The 27246-nt window shown below is 35.4% G+C and overlaps 2 protein-coding genes and 1 long non-coding RNA gene across 53 annotated transcripts in view; 1 reads left to right on the forward strand and 2 right to left on the reverse strand.

Moving 5' to 3' along the window:
* Nucleotides 1-15251, reverse strand: URED (urease accessory protein D). Of its 2 annotated transcripts, XM_088859970.1 has the most exons (9): nucleotides 14929-15238; nucleotides 14722-14787; nucleotides 14376-14450; nucleotides 11566-11610; nucleotides 8570-8629; nucleotides 1022-1258; nucleotides 841-923; nucleotides 559-736; nucleotides 1-473 (listed from the first exon to the last, which is right to left on the reverse strand). In XM_088859970.1, the coding sequence occupies exons 1-9, from the start codon at nucleotides 15025-15027 to the stop codon at nucleotides 360-362; spliced, it is 957 nt and encodes a 318-aa protein (XP_088716096.1). In that variant the 5' UTR covers nucleotides 15028-15238; the 3' UTR covers nucleotides 1-359. The 2 variants fall into 2 exon arrangements, with proteins under 2 accessions (XP_088716096.1, XP_011620459.1); XM_011622157.3 differs by lacking the exon at nucleotides 8570-8629 and having other exon boundaries at nucleotides 14929-15251.
* On the reverse strand, nucleotides 7662-8090 carry LOC148783188 (uncharacterized). The gene is made up of 2 exons (XR_016050531.1): nucleotides 8003-8090; nucleotides 7662-7798 (listed from the first exon to the last, which is right to left on the reverse strand). It is a non-coding gene; the product is annotated as an uncharacterized LOC148783188 (long non-coding RNA).
* The window catches only part of LOC105420044 (cytochrome P450 97B3, chloroplastic-like), a 21702-nt gene continuing 7757 nt past the window's right edge, over nucleotides 13302-27246 (forward strand). For 5 of the 50 annotated variants that reach the window (XM_088859973.1, XM_088859979.1, XM_088859980.1 and 2 more), the window contains exons 1-9: nucleotides 13605-14123; nucleotides 14291-14474; nucleotides 15820-15979; nucleotides 18031-18219; nucleotides 18300-18335; nucleotides 21169-21402; nucleotides 23283-23456; nucleotides 26646-26693; nucleotides 26807-26866. In XM_088859973.1, the coding sequence (XP_088716099.1) occupies nucleotides 21238-21402; nucleotides 23283-23456; nucleotides 26646-26693; nucleotides 26807-26866 (447 nt within the window). In that variant the 5' untranslated portion in view covers nucleotides 13605-14123; nucleotides 14291-14474; nucleotides 15820-15979; ... (1 more) ...; nucleotides 18300-18335; nucleotides 21169-21237. Of the gene's footprint in view, nucleotides 14124-14290; nucleotides 14475-15819; nucleotides 15980-18030; nucleotides 18220-18299; nucleotides 18336-18622; nucleotides 18678-21168; nucleotides 21403-23282; nucleotides 23457-25458; nucleotides 25528-25685; nucleotides 25778-26645; nucleotides 26694-26806; nucleotides 26867-27246 lie in introns of all 50 variants that reach the window. The other 45 variants (XM_088859995.1, XM_088859998.1, XM_088860013.1 and 42 more) reach the window with 27 other exon arrangements.

Below are 27246 nucleotides of genomic sequence, written 5' to 3' on the forward strand. Positions count from 1 at the left end.
TTTTAATTCAACATTTGTCTGAGTTGCACTTAAATGTTATTCTTTAGTCTTAAACAACTAGTATGAAATATTGACATCAATAACAAAATGTTCCCCCAATATTTCCTAAGTTTGTGAAATCTATTTGGTGAATATTTTCGAGAATTTTAGATAACATTCATACACTTTTAAGAATTTTAAATAAAGCTGTAATTGATGTGCAATGAAAAGCGCCAAGTCTCTTGAAGTGAGAATTGTCGATGTCACACTCTTCAGCATAGATTCTCAGACTAGTTAACTTGTATATGCTCCTTCCTGGATATGCAAATCATGCTCTCTCAATGTCCTTACTACAGAGAAACAAACAATCTTGAATTGGGTTAGTAATATGGTGATGCTCCTAGAAGAGGCTCTAGACTAGCTAAGTGTTCTTTCAAAAACTTGTAAACCAATCCAGTAGTTGTCGCAGCAACTCGAATCACCAATCCCGCATCCTGAAAACCATTTGTTAGGTGCCAAATTGTTGTCAGGTCATATATGAAGTAGGAAAAAATATTCACTATTTTTTCCTAAGAATACCTTCGGACCAAACGTACTACAAGAAGCAATCAGCTCTGGCCTTGATCTTCCATAGGTGAGGTCTGGTTTCATATCTCTGTCATGTTGTCTTTTGCTTGTTAGACGCATACCAAATTCCTCGGACATTTTCTTCTTAACCTTCTCTTGTATCTCATTCTGTACATGCTCGAACTTATGCCTACAGTTTGTCAGTTGAATTATTATTAGTTAAAAAGACAAGGGACATAGAATCAATAGAAGAGGAAGAATTAAATAGAGCAAGACTCTGATTGAAGACAATACCCTAACAATATAATCATGGCAATGACTTGGTAATCTTGCATGCCATATGTGCCCTTCATACTACTACCTTGCTCCAATACTAGCTGCATCACAAAGAATCCCATAAGACACAATAGAACCTGCATTAATTTTTGTATGTATGCAATTGATACAGGGGAATAAAGACAGCAAGTAAGGTTACTGAATCAAGCAATAAAGGTTGCTGATCTTCATTTGAGATGATGTGATTGGTGCTGTTGTAGCTGTTGAATGCCCACTTCTCTCCACATTCATAACGCCCGCTTGTGACCCAGTCTACGACCACCAGACTTGAGCTCCGGGAGACACTGAACACTTGCTTCTGTTTGTATTTTGCAGTGGCAAAGCATGTCACGGGATGAGGAAGAACAGCCACAAGTGCGTTGCACCCAACCCTTACCTGTGAGTTTGCCAACAAAATTATGTTTTGAGTACACAATATTCACTCATGCATGTTTCTTGTTACTATGGATTCCAACAGAAAATCTTCATATTTTCAAATCTATCTATTTGGGATTCAGACATGACGAGCCGGGTCAGACATGACAGATTCGGGTGAGCCACCCAATTATTGTTCAAAATAGCTTTCTTTGGCCCTTGTGTTTTCTGTATTTTATTTGGCATCTTGTTCCTAGAAGCCCAATTTGAACTTGTTTGACATCCAAGAGCATCTCTTACCCCTCTTTCCTATCCAAAAGCAAATTTTTCAATCAAAACCTCAATCATTTTCTAGCTTCAAAAACTTCCTTTCAATTTCTCCCTTGGTTCTCCACCAAATTCTTTGAAGTTCGTTTCAACTGGTTGTTTTGGATCCATCTTACAAATCCGTATCACAATTTTTCGAATCGAAATCCTTGTTCAAAGAGATCTAGAATTGAAATTTCGATAGTTTTGAACCCAAAATCAAGATTCTTTGATTTCTCACCAAACTCGTTCAACTTTGCTTAAAATGTTCCTTTTTATGAAAACCAAAAATCCTTAAGATCTAATTTGGATTTTTTTTCACCATCTTTTTCCACTATTTTCTATAAGATTTTTTTATCTTAAGTTATGACTTCGATTTTGATTTATAGCTGCTATCAGATGAAATCAAAATTCATGCTAATCACTGGATTATCCTTTCGCTTCTAAGATTCAGAATCAATACAAACCCCCTTATCAACTACCATTTTCCCTTCATATTTTAAAAAAATCATTCGGCAATACTTGATATTCAAAGAAGGATAACTTGAAGTTGCAGACACTAACTACAGTAAACGACCACAAATATTTCGAGAGAGAGAGTTGAAGATGCGCTTCTGTTAAAGTATACCTATTCAAAACTAATGGAGAAACACCCAAATTAGCCACCTTTACCTCTTAATGGTCATCTGAATATAAGGGGCCCTTTAGTTCGGGTGAAATAATTTCATTGGAAAATATGTATAGAAAAATATTTATACAAGCATCTATAGAAAGATAGCCCGAATTTAATCAATTAATCATGTTTGATGGAATTTCTAAGAAGAAAAAAGAAAGGAAAATTATACATACCCCCTGGACTATACTACCTAAGGATGCTTAGTAATAGTACTTATTAAACTACACTTTCAATCTCAATAATAATTATTTTTGCATCTACCTTCAAATAAGAATGTAGTTTTTTACGATAAAAATACCCCAATGTATAAACTAAAATTTGAGATAGTTTCTCTCTAAAAATTTAAAGAAAGTTTCTCTCTCTAAAACTTAAAATTTGTTAAAGTTTCTCTCTCTAAAAATTTTAAAATATTTTGTCTCTCTAAAACATAAAATTTGAGAAAGTATATCTCTTTAAAATTTTTGAGATCGTGCCTCTCTCTAAACATTTTTAAGATAGTTTCTCTTTCTAAAAATTTTGAGATAGTTTCTCTCTCTAAAACTTAAACTTTGATATAGTTTCTCTCTCAAAAAAATTTGAAATAGCTTTTTGTTCTAAAACTTGATATTTGATATATGTTCTCCCTTAAAAAAACTTTGAGATAATTTCTCTCTTCAAAACAAAATTTCACATAGTTTATCTATTTAAAATTTTGAAAAAATTTCTCTCTAAAAATTTGAAAGTTGAGTAGCTTTCCTCTCTAAAACATTGAGATAGTTTCACTTTATCATCATGAACATCATTAAAGCATTTTCCCAACTATTGTGGGCCAGCTACATGAATCTTAGTCCACCATTACGTTCTATCAAAGGTCATACCCTCGGTGAGATCATTAGTCCATGTATCTCTTCTCATAACTTCCATCCATGTCCTTTTGGGTCTATCTCTTATCCTTTTTAGTCTTCCACTTGAACTAACATGCACCTCCTAACAATTGGTCAGCCAACCCCAGTGTTAGATCCCAGCTCGCGCCACACATGCATGCTCATGCGCCCACATGTGATGTGATATGACCCCAATGCCATGCCGTGTGCCTGGATAAGGCGTGCAATGCAGTGCGATGGCAAACCAATAGATTAAAAGTTACGAGACAAGAATTACCTCAAAAGATTGGTTAAGTTAAGGATGTGTTCGGGCGGTGGCCCTCGTAGATCCCGATTTATTATCGCCCGTAGAAAGCCTTCTGACATATGTCGGTCAATGGGGCACGGGGGCATATGAGCTGCGGAGATGCTCCCAAAAGGATGAGCCTTCTGGGCCAAGCATCCCTAATTCTCCTCGGGTGAGCTTTGTGAGCCAAGCACCACAACATGAGGGGAGCCGAACTTATGTTGTCGTGACCCGTGAGCTTGGGACATGGTTTGATTCCACTCCCTCACATGTCTTGTAGCACTAGGGACTACGGGTCGTGTGCTTGTGATTCTTGATGGGCTTATGCAATCGTTGTAGTTTTCCACAATCATTTTGATATATAATTTACAAAGAACCATGAAGATTTGGTGGAGTTTTGGTTGTTTTGGGTTTAAAGGTTTTATGATAATCTTTTTAAATACTCTTTGATCATTTGCTTCAGAAATGCCGGGTTCTTTTTTTTTGTTTAGAAAATCTAAAGGGACCTCATCACGAACATTTTGCATAAAAAAGAGCACGAGAAGACCTCAGATCGGCCAAGTTATGGTTTCGACAAGTTGTCAGAAACCCAGAGTTCTGCTACACCTAAAATCTTGCCCAATTTCAAGTCTCGAATGGCTAGCAGTCTGGACCATGATCATCATCTTTCATATGTCATTTCAAAGGTATTTGTGTCATGAGCAAAATGCACCAATTTGAGCTCACGTTGACGGTCAAATGTTGATTTATGATAGAAGAAGAGAGAGAAGGTAAAGCAAACTGGTTTTTGCATGAATTTCAATATTTGCGGACTTCTCTCTGAGATTTTTTTCGATCGAACCGACGATCACGTGCAAGGCCTAACCCAAAAGAATGTGCTCATCGAGAAGCACAACATATCCAAATTTCAGCTCGATTTGATTTGTAGGACCGAAGATCTAAGGGTGTAAAATTTGCCCAATTTTGAGGAAGTGTTGCATGATTGTACTATATTTGGTAACTGGTATACGCTTTAAAATATTGAATAATATGAAAACATCACTTTTTCGAAAATTATGGTTTGGAATTTGGAGAGTATCTTTTGAGTAATAGGGCCAACCTTGGTGCTCTTTCTCGGGTTCGAATTAGGTCATATAGAGGTTCTTCATGATACGGGCTTGTAACGCGCGTGCTTTCGTTGTTCAAAAATGTGGATTGGGATGCCTAGGCATTTTGGGTTCTTGGCCTCCTAAGCACCCTCTCACAGACAGAGTGCACTCACCAAAGTCAACAAGGCAAAATAAAAAAAATAAACATATCAAGTCATCAACCAAACATGTAATTATATCGTAAAAGAAAAAGGAAGGTAAAAAAAAAATACATGATTCGCAACATAATACGTTGTAGAAAAATAAAATCAATACCCTCTTTCAAATATGATAATACTCTAAAAATATCACAATCAAATCGATGTCGGTGCAAACTTCACCTATTGGGTCGCCAAAAGTCATCAAAATCAACTAGTAGAAGCTCTAAATCCCCCCATGAACTATTGTATTTGTTTTGAGAAGATACCGCAAAATTAAAACTTGATCTATCTTTAGATAAATCACAAAAGAGTAGTTTTTTGGGGGGGTTTTCTCACCCTAAAAGCCACAGTTTTTGTTTTGGGGGTTTAGACTACCCCCCAAAACCCTTTCCTTCCTTTTTAGGGGGGGGAAATGGCATTTTGTTTTTACCCTCGCCGAGGAATTTTTTCACCCTTCCGCAAACTGGCACTGGGCAACGCCTAAGCGGGCGCCCAGAGACATGCTACATAATTCCACCGCCCAGACAATGCCTAGGCGGTTGGGCGGCCGAATTTTCGAACACTGGATGGCTTTTAGGTGTATTTGATGCTCTAGAGTTATAGTGCCAACTGTCTCCTGTGTTATGCACATGGTGGGGGGGGGGGGGGCAGGTGCTTCAAAAATGCGTACAAACCACAAGTGTTGTACTGGGTTAGCACTGCAAATGCCCAACCCACCTAAATCTACTTTCTCTCATCTTATTACATATTGGAGCCACACCTTAGCTCTCACGAATGCATTCATTTCAAATTCTATCCCTTATTGTCTGGCCACTGTTCATCTCAACATCTTCATCTCTGCTACACCCATCCTATGGGTATGTATTTTCTTGACCGCCTAACATTCCAACCCATAAAGCAACAATGGTCTCACACTTGTTTGGAATTTCCCCTTCAACTTGATTGATATGCGGCGATCATATAAAACTCCAATTGCACATCCATTTCGCCCATTTAGGTGTAATCTTATGTGTGATATCTTCCTCAATCTCTCTACTTTTCTGGATTATTGACCCAAGATATCGATAGTGCACTCTGTTTTCCATTTCTTGATCATCAATCTTAACTACTTCCTCATCTCTACTCTTATTATTACTAAACTTGCATTCTATATACTCAGTCTTAGTCTAACTAGTTTTAAAACCTTCGGATTCTAGAGCATTCCTCCATAGTTCTAACTTTGTGTTGATGTCGTTTTGAGTCTCATCATTCTAAACTATATCGTCTGCGAAAAACATACACCACAACACCTCATCTTGTAGGTGCCTAGTTATCTCGTCTATAATTAAGACAAAGAGATATTGGCTCAATACTGACCCTAATGTAGATCTATTGTCACTGAAAACTCACTCCTTACTCCACTAGTTGCTTGCACATTAGTTGGCACTCCCTCGTGCATATCTGTTAGCAAATCGATATAGTATATGGAGATTCCTTTTTTTTCTAACACCACCAAATTATTTTATTTTTTTTTGTTCCTTCTTCCTATTTTATTTAGTCATTTGAATAACAGAGAGATGTCCGAGTTGATGCAAGGATTGAATAATGGGCAATTCTTTATTGGTTCAGTTTTCTCCAATTATGTGTTTCCTTTGTTCGATTAATTTGTTCAATCAACTTCTTGTGATTTCCTAAAGAGAAGATTGTGATATTTGTTTAGAAATTGGGGATTAGAAATTAGTGGCAGAAACTGAAACCTTATTAAAGGCGAAGTGATAGCCATGGTTAGAGCTTAAAAGCTATAATTGACCATTCCCGGATGGTAGTCATGGAGGAGGAGATAGAGAATTGTAGAGGGAGATAGGCAGCACATTTGTGTTTGAGGAGCTAAAGGAGGTGGGATAGAGAGAGAGGCCGAACTTTTTAATGGAGAAAGAGAGAGAGAGAGCAAACCTTTTAGTGGAGAGAGAGTGAGAGAGAGAGGGCCACTAGCAGAGTAAGGGGGATGAGGCAAGGTATAGAGATTGCCTTTTGGCAGAGAGAGAGAGAGAGAGGAAGGTTGGGCATGGTGGATACATGGGCAAAGAAAGAGTGTGTATTTTCATGAGAAGATTTAACTTGGATGAATTTTTCTTCTTGTAGAGGGAGAGGGTGGTAATGGTAAATTAGGGGCAGGAAAAAGGCTAAAAGAAGGGTGAGCACCATAATTTCTTTATTAACGGACCCAAAGGTTTATGGGTGAGGTTTGTACAAGGTGCCCTCCTTATACTATAGAAGTGAGGAACAACACTACTATTTGTTTGGGGATGTAGTTTCGATATCGAAAACCTTATGATGACTTAGAAATCTAGATTTATACCTAGTTATGGAATTCAAAATTTCAAAAGTAATAAAAATCGAACAAATCTATAAAACACTTCAAAATCTTGAAAATAAACTGTCTAGAAAACTTGTTACAAGATGCACTATTTTTATGCCTTAAAATTCTTTTTCGTCTTCGTATCCACACATCTTGAGGTCGAGATCAATTAGAGGGTTCTTCAACATTGGAACGTTCTTTTCTAAAGGATTTTCGATGTGCATCTTACTTCACTAGTACAAAAGTTGCAACCTTATATAAACTTTTGCCAAGGTTTATTTGTGACAAAACTATGAGGAACCGGAGATATGTTTTTACCCTTTTCTTTTTATTTTTGCCGTAAAGTTGATCATAGAGCTATGATGATGAACCTTTTTTGTGGGTCAACCTCTGCCCTAGGATCTCGTGAGTTTGTATGAGGCACCCACTTTAAACAATAAAAAAAAAGTGTACCTCCAAACCTTGCCAAGATGTAGTTTTGATGTTGAAAACTCTTGCAAGGGCCTAAAACTTGTTTCCACCCCCTAATTATGAAATTTAAATCTCCAAAAAAGGTGACGATCACATAAATCTAGAAATCCTTAAAAGTCTTGAAATGATTAATTAGATGTATTTTCAATACCGAGACAACCTTTTTCAATAGATTTTTTAGGTCTGCCATTATTGTATAGTATAATTTTGGCACCTCAGCCAATACTCATCTTTTCATGCATTGCCCTTTTGGCCTGCAAAATCTAGGAATACATCATAATTGTTTTACAATGGAATGTTTTTTGGGTAAGTTAGTCGGGGAGAAGGCCACCACCTGAATTTTTCATTAATAATAATAAAAAAAACACACATTATTTTACAATCCTATAAATAAAGCAGTTACGCCAAATCACCTAATAATAAAAGAGAAAGAAAGTTTTACAATGGACTTAGGTAATCTTGGATGCTATATACCACTTCTTTTAACAAAGTCCGTCCCCACCTTTATTGACTAAACGATAGCTATATGGAGGATTACCGTAGCAGCAACATGTTGGAACTTGTGTAAAAGAGAGGAATTACAGGCCCTTGGAAGGAAAGACAATGGACCTCCATCTAGTCATTAATGCCATGAGGTCCACTACATTCTTACGGCAACACAGGCACAAAAAACTTTCAAGGATGTACCTAGGGAATCTGTTTACAATAGTTTTAATGAGTTGCTCTTCGGCAAGGTAAAAGTTGGTAGACTATGATGTAGAGAAAAAATATAAAAAATTCAGAATTGTAATTTTATTAATTTTTAAATTTATCATTTTTAGTAATGTGTAGCATGAGTTTTTAAGAAAGAAAAATATTGGTGTGAGTTAATTTTATTTTCTAAGCTTATTTTATATTAAAGTGGCTTAAAACATTTAGTTAGATTTAGTGAGAGACTTAAGGGGTATTTAAATGAGAACTTAAGGGATTTAGATATGGGATAGATCAACTAAAGGAGAAATCAAGATTCCGATTGGTATTCCAGAGTTCGGAGTCTCAAATTTCCACTACAAATCATTGTTTATTTATTGAAGAAAAAGTATAGAGGCAGGATTGCATCACCAACGTTTGAGAAGGCTTTTAAAAGATTTGAGTTCGATAAGCTCGAAGTCGAGCTTCTCCCAACCTGAGGAGAATGATGTAAATAAAAATTAATAAAAATTCAGAATTGTAACTTTATTATTTTTTGAATTTATCGTTTTAAGAATGGGTAATGTGAGTTTTTAAGAAAGGTAAATATTAATGTGAGTTAGTTTTTTCTAAGCTTATCTTATATTAAAGTGGCTTAAGATTTAGTTAGATTTCATGAGCGATTTAAGGGGTATTTAAATATGAGAAAGACACGAAATTTAGATATGGAGAAGATCAACAATGATAAAGATTAAAAAAAATATGGTACATGACATTTAGAGAGACATGATATTTTCATTGAGAGAGAAAATAGGAAGAGAGATCTAGGTGGTACATGTGAGAGAGAGGGAGACATTATATTTTTCATGTTTTTATGGTTTGTTTTTTTTTCTTCAAAGTTTATTTAAAGGCAGATGTCCCTTCATTGTAAAGCATAATTAAGTAAATTTAGTCTGAAAAGATCGATTTTGAAGTGAATTCCCTTACTAACCTTGAGAGAGCGTATATTTTATCAACTATTTTATTTTTCTTATTATTTCGATCTATTTTCTCTCTGCATCAGACCACATGATTGCAACCACCCATTGTTGATTCGTCAACCAAGATTGAAGGGCAAGGGGGTGGCTATTAGGGGGGGTCAGGGGCATCACTAGTTATAGCATATGCACTTATAATAGCCGAATGCACTCTTGTGAATCATGCGCGGAGTTGTGGGTGTTAAAACTTGTAGTTAGCAAGTCTCCGTTTAAAATATGATTTTTTCAAAAAAATCTCCGATTGTTTGAAATTCGTTAAGAATTTCGAGTTTTTTTAAAGATATTAAAAAAAATCACTTTTTTTAATGGATCGATATAAATCTGTATTTTATTTTATTTCAAAAAACTTCTTCCTCATAAGTTTATTTCTTCACTAACTTATTACTATTCAATTTTGGTTTAAAGATAAGCACATTAAATTAAGAATCTTGATTTAACAAAAATTTCCATAAAAAATTTCACCAATAAGTTCCCTTTAAAAAAGTCTACGAAAAATACAAACAATATTCCTCAAAAACTAAGATATCAAAATAATTGCATATCTTATAATGATAGGTAGAGTTAGAAGAAGAGTAACTCAACAAAAATATTTTTTTTCTTAAAACCTAGAACATCTTCATAAAGAGCAAGAGAGATTCAATGATACTAAAGATGTAGGCAACTAGGAATTCAATGTAAGATTTGAATTTGCTTAAGCATTTTGTTTTTTTTTTTTAATGACTAAAGAAGTTTGATCAATTCTATATTTTTATTTTCATTTTTTATTCAATTGATGTATATAAAAATAGCATTTTGAATGGACCATTATTTTACTTATTTGAATGTTTGTGTTTTATTTTAGTTACCTACAATTGTATACCCAGGGTCTTTTTTATTTTTTATTTATGAACAATAATTTTATACATTGGTTTACAGTTATTGTAATTTACTAATATAGTTCTTGTTTCTAGTCTTATTGGTGTTGTTATATCATTTTATGCCTTCAATAAATCTATTATTTGTTTTGTGTTGTGACAATAGAGTAAGCATTGCTGTTCGATTTATTGAGAGTTTCGAAAAACACAATCAATATTACTCTAATAACACTAGGTAAAGCCATATAATTACTGTTCAATGGCTTTAATGTATCTATGCAATAATTGCAAATCATAAGCTTATATCGTGCCATTTTTTACATATATGACTTTTTCACTCCATTTTTTTTATCCAAGACTGAAATATTCACAATTCTATAATTTACCTTATTTTTTATCAATCTATATTTTCAACCCCATTTTCTTTTCCAACTTTTTAAAATAAAACCAATTTATTACCGATATTTTGGTTTGCCGACATATTATTATTCCCCAAATGGTTAAAATAAAGCTTGCTTAAACTCTCTACAAAGCACAACGAATCGACTGTAGAGGGTAATTTTACAACGAATCGACTGTAGAGGGTAATTTTGCCAATATTTAATTGGTGCGTGCACCATGATACCACTTTTGGCTATGGGCTTCCATCAGGGACTGGATTATGTTTCACCTATCTAGGAGAGAGACAAAATTCATTCATGTCAACAGAGAAAGGAACAGTACGGCAGACAACTTAGCCAAAGAGAATGAATACCCTATACTACACCTTCTTTACTAGAATTTGCCTCGTCTTTTTGGGTGTATTTCGGGTTTTTTTCTTTTTCATTTGTGTTGTTTTTACTTGTACCTTTTTCAAAAGATTGTTAACATTTTAAAAAAAGAAAGGAAAAATAAAGGTTGACAAACAAACTTTTTACCTTTTATCTTTTATTAGTGGGATGTGATTGGAGAGGAGAAGGCGACAAAATTTGAAGACCCTCCCCCGCCTTTGCGTGCACATATCGGATGTATGTGATGCCGGTACCATTCGGAAGATATATATAGGAGATGCATGTCTTCCAAACCAGTGGTTGTGGTTAGGGGTGGCAATCGGGTGAGGTCGACCTGACCCGAACTGTGTCGAGGTTCAATTTTTAGACTTGGAGGGTGGGGTCCAGGTCCAACTGATTTGGATCCAACCTGGGTCGGGGTTGACACGATCTGGTCTAAAATATATAAGAAATATATTATACAATACATGAACTAATTTTTTTAATTCGAGACCCAGGTCGGGTCAAGTCTAGGAGCAAGTCACGTGGATTCGACTTGGGTTTTGGTACGGGCTAACTCGGACCTAATCCAACCTGTTGACACCCCTAGTTGTGATGTTTATGATGATGTTATTTTTGCTTTTTCTTCTTCTTCTAATGTGGAGTGGAGAAGTTTCTTTTGAACATATTTTTATTTTTTATTGTTTAATCTTTTAATTTTTTTAACGCAAACGAAGTATTGAAATTTTGAAAAATAAAAAATGCAATGATAAATTGGATTGCGAGAAATACTTGGAGAGATTGATCCGAGCTCTTTGAATCCACCGCCCTGTAAACCTGCAAGATAGTGAAAATCAAAATTATAGATGCCTGTTGGATGGAAAACGTCTCCCTCTGTGCCCCTTATTTCGAAGTTTGTTTCGAGCTTTAAATCATTTAAGCGATCTTAGGATATTAGAAAATCTCCCTTGACTAGGTGTTTTAACCATGGGACTATAGTTTGATCGTGCGAGACCACAATAATCATCATTATCATAATAGCCTTTTTAATAAACAAACCATAAACTTCCCAAAAATTGAAATCATGGCAAAAAAAATTGGGGAGGCCAACTAGAGTCAAGGCCGACTTACATCGCTTGACAGCAAAGTCCATTGGTCACAGTGTGCAAGAGTATCACCGAGTCAAACTTCAAAGGAGACTTTGGCTAAAGTTTTGCCCAATTAATGTTCGGAATAACTATAGATAACTCTAACTCTTTCGTGGCATGTTCCGTCCCAATATTTTTTTATCCTGGAGCATTTTTTAGACTACTTGATTTCAAATCACATCACTAACTTCAATATCATTTATAAAACTCGCAACAAGTACCTGGCCTCAGTCCAACACTATGCCCCTGAGAGAAGGCCCGGATGCAACTCTAATACTACCAGGAGCCATGTTGGGATGGGTAAAATTAAAGGAAAGCAAAGCAAAAAAGAAGAAAAAAATAAAGACATGGCTGGAAATAAAGACATGGCTGGACTTGTCTTAGCCTTGCCCTCGGGCCACATTTGTAGCCCATATCCTAGTTTTTTAGGGCAAGGTTGGGCCACCTGGCCCATTGCATCTAAGCCCCCTAGTAAGAAAGTAGCTCTTTAATGATGAATGTACCTTTCAAATATTTAAGATAGTTTCTCTCTCTAATAATTTAAAATTTGAGATTTTAGAGAGATAAATTATCTCAAAAATTTTAAAATAAAAACTTATCTTATAATTTTTAGAAAGAGGAATTATCTCAAATATTAAATTTGTAGAAACATAAATTTTTTTATAGAGGGATAACTGTCTCAAAATTTTTATCGAGAGAAATTATATTTTATAAAAGGATAAACATATGAAGATCTTGAAAATAGATGGTCTAGATAATGTGTTGCAAGATGCACTATTTTTTGTAGTCAATTTTTTTTTTATATTCATACATCTCGATATCGAGATGCTCAATTAAAGGGTTTTTCAACATTAAAACAACAATTTCCGATGGATTTTTGAGGCGCATATGTAATTCCACATTTTAAGGTTGCAACCTTATAAAAACTTTTTCCTATGATATATATTTGAGTTTCTAATGATCCAATTGTAAAAATCAAACGTGTTAATTTAGTTATTTTCTTTGCTACTCTACTTAAAATGTATTTTAAAATAAGCTAATGCTTTATATAGAGAATAAGAAAGACCCAGAAAGGGACTAATGGCTATTGAGAAGCAACACTTTAAATTCTCTCTTTACATGTGTCTCTATATCTTTCTTTCCCTAAAACCTCTTTATGGAAATAATTTTGGGAGGCAGGGGTACCAAACACGAGCTCTCTTACTCTCCCTAAAACCTCTTTCTCTCCTTTATGATTCATTGTGAGGTGGGCGTAAGCGAGGTGCCCTCTCATCTCTATGAGAGCCCTCAAGTATCGTAGGATCAATTCCAACACCATGTTGCATCTTACATAAGCTTTCTCTTTTTAAATTATTGCTAACAACTGTATTTGGGCCAACATGAATTACATTGCATTTTTTTTTCTCACACCAAGTCCGTTATTTCATTCCCCAAAAAGTGAGGCTGTCTCGTATACCCAAGTTCAAAGTTGAAGAAACTCTTATCCAGTCTTTTTGTGCATAACCAGATTAAACAGTATTTCTCATTCTAACTAAGGAGTTTACTTCATAAATCCAGTATTTTTTACCCAATCGATGTGGATATATTAGAGTTATTTGGATATATATTTTTTATTTATCTTCGTGGCAGGAATTGAAATCAAGGGCTGATAATGTTATCTCACCACTTAAAGCCGAAGTCCTGTTCCTAGTGATTTGGATGACTTTAAAAATTCATTTTCTGATATTGCCAACAAAATTAGCAGCCTCCCAGGGGAATAGGGTACTGTTGCCCATTCATTCCAAAAAAGAAGCCACCATCCCTATCTGAAATTTGGCCTGGAATCCAGCAATATAAAAACCAGCCGAACGCTCAAATTCAAGAGCCAGAACCGGTCAGGATCCAGCCAAACGCTTCTCAAATTCAATCCGATAGCCATTTTCTCTCTCTTCATCCCCCAAGAACCATTTTATCTCTAGAAACAGCTCCTATTCCCCCCATTCTCTCTCTGGAACAAAAATCGACTGTATTTCCCGAGATGCTCAAGGGAAGCCGTTAATGACATCAACATGGAAAGATTGAAAGAAGCTAGAAAGAGAGATAGATAGATCAGAAGCTTTCCAAGAGATCTTCACTCTAAACAGATTTGACATCTTTGCTTACAAGTGTATGAACATAAATGTGGCTTATCCTCACTCAAGAATCTCAGAACAGATAGGACAGGTAAGAAACTTTCCCCTTAATTTATTTTTCAAAAAATAAGAGACCACAGATATTCGCCATTGGCGTTCAAAATTTATTTGCTATTCATAATCGTAGTCAAAGTCAATTTGGAAATGAAGCGCTTGCCAGGTTAGGGTTAAGTTGATTGTTGCATAATTGAATTGTAGATCGGCCCAGAAAGTAATTGATGAAATGCAGAGAACAAAAACGAAACCGAAACTGAAAAGCAAGCACTGCAGGTACTACACCAACCTTTGTAGAAGCTTGGGTGGTCAAGACTGCCGTACAATCATCTCCCACACTCATCGCGCATGATACATGATCACCCTGTGCTCCTCAACAAAAGTGCAAGTAGGAATTTATCGATTAAAAATACAATATGCTATGCTTATAGGTGGAAAATTACAAAATGCTTCATTTGTATATAAGTGAAGCATTTTGTATTTTATCTAAAATTACAAAATATTGGGATTGTATATAAGTGGAGCATTTTCGTATGTAATCTAAATTTTATCGTCTATACATAAATCACTGCAAAAAGTAAATTACTCCGAAAAAAACATAAGACAAAAAGAGAGCAAAAATTTCAATTGCATACCGATACCATGCCCCCTCCAAAAGAAACCATGTAAACCCACACTACATCTGATTTGCATGAACCCACCTGCCCAAATAAAAATTTACTTTATTAGTATTTTAATTTTAAAAATAACATTATACTGAAAGATGATTATCATTAAAGCTTTTTTTCGACTATTTAGGATCATACAGATAATATACACCCAAAAAATTGATAATTATTTACCTTTGTGGGAGATATTAGTTTAAGTGGGTACTTAGCAAAGCAGCGTGTGAGAGTGGATCGCCCACCAACTTTGTCCACCACTGCCAATCCACTCTCCATCTCTCTCTCTCTGCACAACTCCGTGGAAGAGAATAAACGAGCAACAGGTCTTCCATTACCCTTTTATATATATATAGATAGACATTGCGCAATACACTTGCCGGCCCACGTGTTACTTTTATTTTGCAGCGAGTAGGCTTGCTCTATTTATTTATATGAGAAAAAGTTTATATAAGGTTGCAACTTTCAAATGTAGAATTACATATTGATTATCTCGATAACAAGATGTATGAATATGAAAAAATAAAAAGATTTTGATTTCCAAAAATAGTGCATTTTACAATACATTATCTAAGCCGTCTATTTTCAAGATCTTTATTTTTAAATATTTTTGAAATTCAAAATTTTATAATCAGATATGAAAACAGATTTGAAGATTTTCTTTAGACCAAATTTACACGATAAGGATAAAATTTGAAGGTGCGCCTTTAATTGGATTACAGCAACCTTATAGAAGCCATACTCTATAATATTGAAAATTGTTGTGGGCTCGAACCTCTCCAACTAAATAATCCTATCCAAATGGATAGGAAATTTGTTTAAAAAGTGTTTTAAAATTTTATTTTTTATATTCACAATCATCATTCATAGTGTGTAGATGATGGATCTCAACAAATTTGGATGCAATATCTATATAAAAAATGGGCACACCAGAATACTGTGGTCCCGAGAAATGGGCACATGAGAAATGGGCACACGATAACACTATGGGTCGGGGGACTCATAGAAACCGGGTCCATAAAATATTATCTTCTCATTTTCACTCTAAGCGGTGGTTCCTTGCACTTTCAGCCCTCCCGATGGCTCTGCTTCTCTCACCAAGTACTGTTAATGGCCGTTCCCGCTTTCACACAAGTCGTGCGTCTGAAATTGGGTCACTGAATTGCATATTTCATATTCCTTTTCCTGGCAAGTATCAGTAGAAGAGGAGGAACAATGGGTTTATACTAAGGTGAGTTTCTCTTGTTCGCGCCATATACATTTTCGGCCCTTTCGGCTTTTCGTTCTTATGTTTATGATTTCCAGCTCTTGCTTTGATGGAATTAGAACGTGGACAATCTCAATGGGGTGAATTTCAGCCTGTTTCACAATGGGTTAAATTCCACTGGATTCTGTCTGTTATGAACATGGATCAATGTTAATAAATAAGGTAGCATTTCCTTAGTGGTTGGGTTAATTACATGGGAACTTGCATAATATCAGTTGGGCATTTGTTCTTGTTCCACAATGGATGGAACATAACACGCATTAGAGTTACAAACCATGTACTATCTCCTTTCTACTGTTTCGGTGGGTGGCTGGTCTCAATTCGTGATACTTATCTTATATTTTCAATGGCATAAACGAAATTCTCCTGTGTCCCAAAATAACTATTTTAATCAAAAAAAAAAAAAAAAAAGGTTAGTATACTAAGAGTAAGTATGTAATTGCTTTGACTATTTGTTGATGCAATCCAACAATTAGTGCTGCAGGGTATTAATACATGGGGTAGTTGTTTGCATAATTAGCAGATTCATGGATTTGTTTTGACAGTGCCGGAGGTTGTGTAATGGTTTCCCGATAATTTTCTTTCTATTTTCACACAAATAATTATTTTTGTTTTAGTGTTCTGTTTCATGCATGCATCCTGAGACATGAAAAAATTGTACCAGTTTTGGACATATACGTTAGTCTTAATAATTTGGAATTCTTATTCCCACATGGATGCATGTAGTCTTTTCTTTTGTGTCAGTTAACTGATGCATATAATCAACTCTTCACCGCTATTTAGTTGTTTTTTTTTTTTTTTTCTTTTGAATCCCTCAACTCTTTAGTCATTTACTGATAATCATTTTTTTTCCTTTGTACAGAACATTCTTAAATCTTCTACAGAATTGTTCATTGTTCTGTAAAATTAGATTTGGTTTATGAAAAGGTCTTGAATAATCTTTTTGATGGTCAGCATATCGATATTCACTGAATTGCTTTATTACTATTCCTTCCTTTGGCCCATTAGGCCCTTGGAAATTGCGTTCAAATCTTAAGGCCCTTGAATTGTTTACCACCAACTCCAATATACCAGATCTACTATAAATTCCGATCTCTTCTAGCACAGCAACTTTCTATACTAATGTTTGTGTACTGTAGATCTTGTCAAGGAAGGAAATGAAAACTCAAATAAAAAGGATCAAACTTTGAACGATAACATTCTATGTACACTTTCACACAGCGGAATTCTTCATGTGTAGATCAAGTTGCAACTTGGATTCCATGGAATGACTAAACCATGGCCTCGAGCAACATTTCTCGTTAGAGGAAAAGAAACCAAGGATTACAGTGTATTTTTGTTATTACTACTTAAATGAATTGCATTAGGTACCAAAAAAAGGTAAGGTACTAACAATTATATAGATACATTAGGTTGGTACTTTGTTCAGTGTTTCGACTGATTGCACTATCTCTGTATCTATTTATATTATTTTAATTTTAGTGACATGTGCTATGGAATTTAATGTGAGAAATCTGCATTAACCTCTTCCAATAGACTGATACCAATTTTCCCTTTCCAATAGACTGATAACCAATTTTCCCTTTCTTACATGCTGTTAAAGTTGGAATGGAACTCATTTCCATTTAATTTTTGATGAACAGCTTGTTCAAGTTCCTCAGTTACTTAATGTGCTCAGTTTTTGTCTTCTTCTTTTGGAAAATTTTTATTGCGTTTGGAACATAAAAAAGTTAGTATTCTAGAACTTCATGTGATCGTCACCAGTTTATAAATTTAAATTCCCAATATGTGACAATTTTATGAATGTTTGATTTGGTTGTCTTTCCCATTTTATTTTTATTTGGTCTATTGTTCCTTGCAAATATATCAAAACCAGTACTTCTATGCTTGAAATTGCTATTATTTCCTCTATTAAGTTCTGATAAAAGCGTTTGTTTTCTGATCACTAAATTTCTTGGAAAAGAGCTTATTTGAGATCAATTTTTTGCGTAAGTAACGTTGTTTGCCAACCATAGTTTTTCAGATGCCAGTCTACCAGCAAAAATGAAACAAAGTTCGAAAAAAATCTATTGGACAATGCAAGTAATCTTCTGACTAATTTGTTGAGCGGGGGTCGTATTGGTAGAATGCCTGTGGCAGAAGGCGCTGTTTCTGATCTGTTTGGCCGCCCATTGTTGTTTTCTCTATATGATTGGTTCCTAGAGGTGTGTTACAGCTATTCCTTATTTCATCTAGAAAGTAGTCACTGAAGTTTGTTTGATGAATTTGGATAAAAATTCTACAGGTTTTTTGGAGCATACTATCAAAGCTTCCTAACTAGGTACTCTGCAACTCAACACAATCTTCAAAGTTTTCAAAGTGCTTTCTTCACATTTTGCTCAGAGCTCGAAAAGCAAAGAAATTGCATTAGTTGATAAGTCACTATTTTTTGTTAGAATCATTTTGTATTAGTATATGAGTCCAAAGTGTTAAAACCCAGTGGGTGAGCATTGAAATGACCTACATTAGCTTGGTCTGCATGATCTGTGGGTCTTGTCTACAAGCTCAAAATGCCTGAAGTTCCTCCCAAGTGTTTTATTGAAATTGCTTATGTTGTCACTCCCACAGTTGTCAATGGGCATGGAACACTGAAAATTCCATGAGATATGTGTGTGCGATTTGGGTACGTGTCTCTCTTTCTAATTCTATCACTCTACCTATGCGTATGTGGACATACATCTATTCACATTTGTAGTAATCCTTTCTTTTTTGGCTGTCATGTTTATCTCTATTCTATTAATAAACTTTCAAATAGGCTTTGTAATTTATATTCATATGATGTTGCTTAAAATTATATAGATCTTACTATGTAAAATAACTATAATAAATACTTAACTTTCCAATCTATGGATTAGTTTTTTATCAGATAATGGTTAGCAGGTTTACTCAAGCCTGCGATAAGTGCATAACCAAATCATTACCTGTAGAGTAAAAGAAGAAAAAGGTAATATAAAAGGATTGGGAAAATGACACAAGAAGTTGAAGGAACACCCCTTTAAATAACCTTCTATTACCATATGGGAGAATGGGACAGTTACCCTCTTCTCCTGTCCTGAATATCTTTTCCATGATATTAGCGAGGGGGCACCTATAAAGTCCAAAAGTGCGTTACAAGATGCACTATTTCAAAACTTTAAATCCATTTTTTTCTCATGTCCATACGTCTTGATGTCGAGATGATCAATTTGAGGATATTTGGGCATCGAAACAACCTCTTGTAGTGAAATATTTGAGTTCGCCTCTAATTTGATTGTTTAGAGCCTCGGCTCTAGATCAACTTTTTTCCTTTAATTTAAGAGAAGGCACTTATGGGTGATTGATCTTATGATATTTTAAGTGGGGTTAGTTTTGATTTTTTTTAGGGTCTTAGGGTTTCTAACACTTTTGAGGTATGAACAGTAAAAACAGGCTGTGAGTGGTAATAAGAATCCCAATCTAGGGTTTTAGGTTCCCCTTTTTGTACAAGGAAAGCGATGTCTACTCAACTATGGCCTGTTTTGATGGTTTAATGAATTGTTTTGCCTCTTTTTTCTATTTTTCTGCGTCACCTATATAAGGAGATGAATACCCCCCTTACTTATAACATACAATTTCTTATCCTCTCTCTCTCTCTTGACTCTTCTCCATGCCCCTTTTTCTCTTTCATCTCTCTAGTTCTCTCTCTCTCTCTCTCTCTCTCTCTCTCTCTTTCGCTCTCTCTTTGGCTCTCCAGCCCCATAAGGAACAAGGGATGGTCTTGAGGGATGCACGCCCAGCCCTAGAAACAGGGAGGTGCTTTGTGGCATGCCGTAAGTGTTCAAATGGGGTTGTAGACACCATAATAGTGTTGTGCTCTCATAAAGAAAACCCTAGTTTGTGAGATATTGCATAACGATGCTTCTTAGATTGCAAAAGTCAGCAAGACCAATAGGATCAGAGCGTTCCATTGGTTAGGAAATTTGGTGTGAGGTGTACTAAGTCCTATGGGGTTGACCCTAGGCATACTCGAGTAAGTCTTCCCAGCTATTGTTTTGTCTTTCAGTCATATTTGCATAGTTATTCTGATTTTTCAGGAATATTATTTGTACTTAAATATTTAGTGGAAACTTGTTTTTCACTCCTGGTTTATGGTTATTCATTTTCGCAGTAAAAACAAAGGTCTCAGGTTGTGCTTAGGGTTTGTTTTCTTATTTACAGACAATTTTAAGTAGAATTCAGATTGATTAATAAAACAAAAAGAGAAAAAAATTTATTTTATTGCTTTGAATTCCACAAAGCCACTTCTTTCATTCACCATTAGTGTTTACCTGATTTTAAGAAGAGAAATTCTAGATTAATTCTTAGTTTTCATCATGGATCCACATTGAGGTCCGCAAAAGGCTTGTACCAAGATGCGAGATGAACTAAAGACATGCTGAGTAAGAAGTGCAAAGAAAGAGAATTTATAACTATTTTGGCAATAGTAGAAATCTTTATGACTGTATTTTTTGTTTATTATGTAACAATGAAAATTTTCTCCCTCAAAACGGATTCTATAGGTAACTTTTATATTGGTTTTGACATTTGAGAGTTGTCGGTTTTTCATACTTTCTGAGATATATGAGTATAGAAATATCTATCTTAGAATTTCCTGACTTTATATAACAAACTAAAAAGAAATGAGATACAACACACAGCACAAGGGTCCTATCCTTATATAACAAACAGAAAAGAAATGAGATACAACATACAGCACAAGGAGTAACTGTTTATCGCTGCTTTTACATACTTGAGCAAACGGGAAACAGAGAGATAAATCTGGTAGACTATACTGTGAATAATCCTTGGAGTTTGTTTAACAAGAATTAACTGGTTGTTTATATGAGACGAATCCCGGGTTAGTAAATTGTCCACGCTATTATTCTATTATCTCCATATATTTTATCTGCCATTTCTTTCTAACTGTTATGGCTCGTGCTCTGCCAATGTGGGAAGTTCTCTAAGATTAGTAGAAGTTAGAATTAATAATTGTAAATTGTTTAATGTGCTTGTTTTCCTTTATATTCTTTTTATTCATTTTTCGGAGTATTCTGATGTTATATGTGTTGGGGTGCTCATTTATCTGATGCTTGTCCTTTATTCTGCATTGGTTTCAGCTATTGTGCCTGGGTTTCATACATTGTTTTTAGAAGCTATGGTCAGTTTTTAGTAAATGTTCAGAGAGCATGGTGATGAAGCTGGAAAATATGTATCAAATGGAAAATTCTCCTGAAGGGCATCTAAAGGTGGATCTCGAAGCAGAGTTTTCTAGCTTGGCTCTCGACATTATTGGGTTGGGTGTCTTCAACTATGACTTTGGCTCTGTCACAAAAGAATCACCAATCATCAAGGTGTTTACAGTTGTATTATAAATTCATTTCTTAAATTTTATAACCTGCTTAATGGGCTGCTTGCACTATATATTGAGCTTCATCAATTGTTTCATATGAAACACGTGACATTAAAAGCTGACTTGTTGAATTCATTTTGAGATAAACTTGTAATGTGTACAGATGTATATTTCCTAGTCAGGAGGTACTGCCACTACTTCAAAATTGTTGTTTTTCCCATTTAAACCATTGGACTTTATGACTCATTAACAGTTGCCGAACTGGAAAGATTATGGAGGATCTATCACTTAGAAAAGAACTGCATAGGGACTGCACTAACCTATTATTCAAAATAAGAAATAAATTCCCAGATTTTATGTGCGGATGGAAGGTGAAATTGCTTTAGAATATCTATTTCTTTAGAGAAAAGACTTCCAATTGGAGGGGTGTTGATGGAAGTTAGCCTCATGGTACACAGGCAAAAATTCATGAGCAGCTTAATTCGTTGTGATGCAGAGTTAGATAAAACAGGGAAGGTCCTCCTTGTACAATAATTTTTTACTATTAAAAAAGCATTGAATATCTTTTTGAATCTCTTCTTTGTATGAAATGTATGTATTTCTCCTTGCTTCTTGGATTTGTCTCAATGTTATTAGGGCCAGATTGGCCATCAAATCGTTTGAGGGGTTCGAGCTAGTCCACACTGGTTGTATTAGCGAGTCCTGCTAAACACATTGGCGATAAGAGCAAGGAAAGTATACTTAGGTGAACTGGCCATGTGCAACATAGATCTAATGTAACACCGGTTAGGAGGTGCGATTTGGTTCAAGTGGAAGGCTCTAAGAGGGCAAAGTGAAGGCCCAAAACGACATGGATAGAAGTAGTGAGAAAACCTACTGTGATTTTTGGTCTTACTGGGGGTATAGCCCTTGATAGAGAAGAATGGAGGATCAAGATTCATGTAGCCGACCCCAAGTAATTGTGATAAGGCTTGGATGATGATGATGATGATGATTACGCTCATGTATCTTATTTTTGCGATTTCGTAAGCGGCTCACTTGTAATTTTTTATGAGTGATAGACATGTTCATCCAGATCACTTGTTCTCATTTTTGAGTGATTGACCTATTCGGATCATGAAGGTCCGAACTAAGTCATGTGAGTTTTAATGAGATAAAGACTGACTTTGTTCAAGATCCAAACTGTATAAAACGCACAAAAATGAAGTCCCTTGAAAAGAGGGAGTATAGTGTGCTCCCATGGGAGTACATCGTAAACTTAGTCCGTCAAATAAAATACCTATTTAGATTGAGGACCTAAAATTATGCATATCATCATCATCGTTTTAGCCTTTTCCCAATTAATTGGGGTCAGCTACATGAATCGTAGTTCTCAATTCTGCTCTATTAAAGGCCATATTCTCAGTGAGACCCTAAGTCCCCGTATCTTTTCAGACTACTTCCAACCAAGTCCTTTTGTGCCTACCCCTTGTCTTTTTCAGTCCTTTCACTTGAACTAACGCACACCTCCTAACAAGTGCTGTACTTGGTCGTGCCACACATGGCCATCCCACCTAAGTCTATCCTCTCCCATTTTATCGCTTATTGGTACCACGCCTAAATTCAAAACTATGTATATAGCGTGGTGCAATAAAATATTCATCACACAAGTGATTGGGTTTTTTATCTCGATAATTCTGCCTGCTTACATTGTTGTTTTGATTTTACATGGTTCGGCTTGGGTATAATTATATTAAATGAATGGATTAGCATGTCTAGGATGCATTTGAAATTTTTTTTGTTTATTGAGATTTTTCTCATTGACTTAAGTACCTTGCAATTTTGTTGTTAGTGCAAATGCTTATGGTTTTTAGAATGTCATGGGAATCTTGTGATTTTCAGTCAGTCTATGGTACTTTGTTTGAAGCTGAACATCGCTCCACTTTCTATGTTCCTTATTGGAAGTTTCCTTTTGCAAGATGGATAGTTCCACGTCAGCGGAAGTTCCATAGTGACCTCAAAGTTATCAATGATTGTCTTGATGAGCTCATTTGCAATGCAAAAAAAACAAGGCAGGTGCGTATACTGTGACTCATAGATTCTTGTTGATATTTCATCTTCCGACTGGGTTGTTATAGAACATGATTAACAACACTCTCCCGCAAGATGGTGCATAGAGTTGAAATTAAAGTAGAAAAGAAAACAGTTGGTAGGATCTAGAGTGAGAAAGAGAGGAAAGAAAATAAAGATAGAGAAGCAGAGAGAGAGTTGTGAGAGATATAAAGGGAAAGTGAGTGGCTTAGGGGTCACTTATGACCTCTACCCCTCCTATAACATTAAGTAACTTATGGACAATATTGCCCCTATTTTGAAACATATGGAAGAGAAGGAGTAAACAAAAGATAAATGGCAGTTCTGTCCATCAAATACAATAAAGCTTATTCTTTTTATTTTCGACACTCCCCCTCAAGCTGGTGCATTGATACCAATCATGCTCAGCTTCCTTGTGATATCATGTAATTTGTTCCGTCCAATAACTTTGATGAAGATATCTATAAGTTGATCTTTAGACTTCACATGAGGAGTTTGAACTTGGCAACAACGTTCTCTCTGATAAAGTGACAATCTACTTCAATGTGTTTAGTTCTTTCAAGAAAAACAAGATTTTCTGCAATATGAATGATTGCTTCATTGTCACAATATAGAGTCATGGGAAGGTTAACTCTAACACCTAAATAAAAAAGAACACTTTTGATCCACATTACTTTGCGTGTGTTATGAGCCATTGCTTTGTATTCTGCTTCAACACTTGATCTTGCTACCACATTTTGCTTCTTGCTTTTCCAAGTACCCAGGTTTTCCAACACGAAGGTACAATAGCCAGTTGTAGATCTTCTCTCAGTTTGGCAATTAGCCCAATCAGCATTTGTGTAAACTGCAACATCAAGTTATCCTTGATTGGAGAAAATATCCCTTTCCCTGATGGAGACTTGAGACATCTTAATATTCTAAACACATCGAGGTGCGGTTACGTGGTGCATGCATAAATTGGCTGACCACACTAACCGCAAAAGAAATGTCTAGTCGAGTGATTGTGAGATATATAAGCTTGCCCACTATTCCTTGATACTGATTAAGATCTTTTGATTAGCTCTCCCCTTTCTCCATGAATATTATGATTGACTCAATAGAGTATTCGCAATTCTGGATCCCAACATCCCCCTTTATTGGAATATCAAACACCTATTTTCTCTTAGAGACGACTATCCCTTTCTTTGGTCCCACCACTTCAATTCCCAAAAAAAACTTTCTCTGGGATATGCAAGACATATTTTCTCTGGAATATGCTACGCATATTTTCTTTGTTGGGATATGCAGCACATATTTTCTCTGGGAGATGACTATTACTTTCTTTGATCTCGCCACTTCAATTCCCAAAAAATACTTAAAGGGTCTTAAATCTTTGATATCAAACACCTTGCTTAAATAAGATTTAAGATCTTTAGTGCCCTTCACATTATTCCTTGTCACAACAATATAATAAACATACACAACAGGGTCAGTAATTCGAGCAATATCTGTCTTTATAAAGAGTGTATGATTAACATTACTCCTTATGAACCCAACTTTCAGCGGAGCCTCACTGAATTTTTTAAACCTTGTTCTAGGAGACTGTTTAAGTCCGTATATTGATTTCAGATAATCAAAGGGTGGAATTAGGGTTAATAGATCTGAGACATAAAGGAAGTTTGAGATTCGAATTTGAGATAATGAATAAGGTGGAATAATATTGATTAAAAGTGGAAAGAAATTGAGATGATATAAGAGAGGTTAGGGATTGTAAATAATAAAATTGGAGATAAGAAAGAAATTAGTATCAAGGAAGGAGGATAGGATTTAGAACTGATATTAAAGATACTAGGATAGGAGAAGAGAGAATTAGAATTGAGAAGGAAAAAAAAGAGTAGTGTTTGGTATTCAAGAAGGGAAGGAAATAGAATCAGTATCACAGTTCAACTAAAACCTTTTGGATCGATCTCCAACTAATGTTTTGATACCATGAAAATTATTCATGAAGGAAAGAAGACATGCACAAGTAAAGAAGGAGAATGGGTGCATGAACAATGGATCGTCCAAGACAAACAATGTAAGATTACAATTATGCCAATTGCAAATGTCACTTATATCTTATGAACATAAAATAACTAAGGCAAAATATAAATGCCTATTTACATGTTTGCCCTTGCACATCATTCGTTATATCCTTAACAACATTCTTTCATGATTCACGAAATTCTGTTGAAGGGGACATATTTGGATGTATAAATAGAATTGGAGCAGACAGAGAGGCATGTGGTGGTGGAAAACAGCAAATCATCAGTAATGAGTTTAAACGGGTAATGTTGAAGACAAAATCTCCACCTATGTATTGTAGGCAGTAACATAAGTTGGAAGTGAGGTTTTTGTCTATCATCCAAATTTTTGTTGTTTTAAGTCCCTCAAATTCACAACCTCCTGTTTATAAGAACATCAAAGTCTTGCCACTATGTAACTTTTCTGGCTCTTGAGAGCTCTTCCACAGTTTGCCTCTAACTTCTGTCATATAGAAGTCTTTTCATATTTCAGTTTGTGTTTGTTATTTCATTTTTAGTGATTTCAATTTTGAATTGCCACCAGTCTCGCTTACATTTTGTTGATGCAACCTTTGTATTTAGAGAGTTTTCAAATCGCATAATATGCTTTATATAACACTCATATTTCCAGAGAAGTTAACTTCTATCTCCCTTCATAAGTAAGAAATGAATCTCTCAAACTCCTCACTTGAATGAAGCCAACCTGGCAAGCCATCGTTGTGGGGTTAACATTGATTTGAGTTGTGCCAGGAGTGGTTTGGAGTAGGATACCTTTGCTTTGGTATTTGCTAAATTTCCCTTTTTTCTAGAATCAGGATAAAAGCCCCTTCGCCAACAACCATGATTTTTATACTATAGTATTATATCATCTTGATTAGTATGGAAAAGCATAATGAATGTTTACATCAGATAAGCGAACAGGTTTCTCTGGGCTGAGAAAGAAAGAATGTAGTATTGTTGAGTAAGTCATTATTTCATTGGTGATGTGGTCAGTTAGTTTTGAAGAAATCTTAGGTTATTGTGCTCTATCAGTCTATCCTTTAAGCAGTGATTTCTTCTGAGATGAGATTCTCAGTATTGGATAATATATGTTCTGGAATGCCTTAACTTGGTTTCTTTTGCATAATTGTAGGAAACTGATGTTGAGAAACTTCAACAAAGAGATTACTCAACATTAAAGGTCTGTGGCCTTCTCTGCAATTTTCAAAATTGTTGTATCAGAAAATAGACAAATAGTTTCAATGTAGAATATAGTATGAATCTATAGCTACTTTTTTTTGGATATCTTCGCAGGACGCAAGTTTGCTCAGGTTCTTTGATGACATGAGGGGAGAGGATGTCGATGATCGGCAGGTAAGAAGAGATAGTAATACATGTTAACTCTATTGGATCTTCTTAAAAAAAAAAATACACACACCGCCTAAAACTGGCTACACTTGCACATGCTGCAGTACAGCCACCCTGTAACCTTTTTTTGGATAGAGCTCCGGTTTGTGGAATGCCTTCCTTTCTTTTTTCCTTTGACCTTCCTTCATGTATTCTTTTTGTGTCTGCTTTCTGTTTTCTTTTCATCTCCGCTTTGCTCTCTCACTCTTTGCTTTGTTACACTCTTTGTCTCTCTCCAAGGAATCTTCTTTACCCCTTACCCCACATTCCTACTTTACTTCTCCCTCCTGACATCCTCTCTCTGCTGTTCCCCCCCTCTTTCTTCATCTCCAGACTACGTCCCTAAT

This window comes from Amborella trichopoda, chromosome 2, assembly GCF_054954075.1.
Source record: "Amborella trichopoda isolate Santa Cruz 75 chromosome 2, AtrichopodaSantaCruz75HAP2 v2.0, whole genome shotgun sequence".
In the NCBI taxonomy this organism is placed as follows: Eukaryota; Viridiplantae; Streptophyta; class Magnoliopsida; order Amborellales; family Amborellaceae; genus Amborella; species Amborella trichopoda.

Coding starts and splice junctions, on each gene's coding strand:
- URED (XM_088859970.1), bottom strand. CDS start 15,027: ATGGAGAGTGGATTGGCAGTGGTGGACAAAGTTGGTGGGCGATCCACT. Junction 8,630..11,565: donor GCTCGGATCAATCTCTCCAA/GTATTTCTCGCA, acceptor CATTCTCCTCAG/GTTGGGAGAAGCTCGACTTC. Junction 924..1,021: donor AACCTTTATTGCTTGATTCA/GTAACCTTACTT, acceptor TTTGTGATGCAG/CTAGTATTGGAGCAAGGTAG.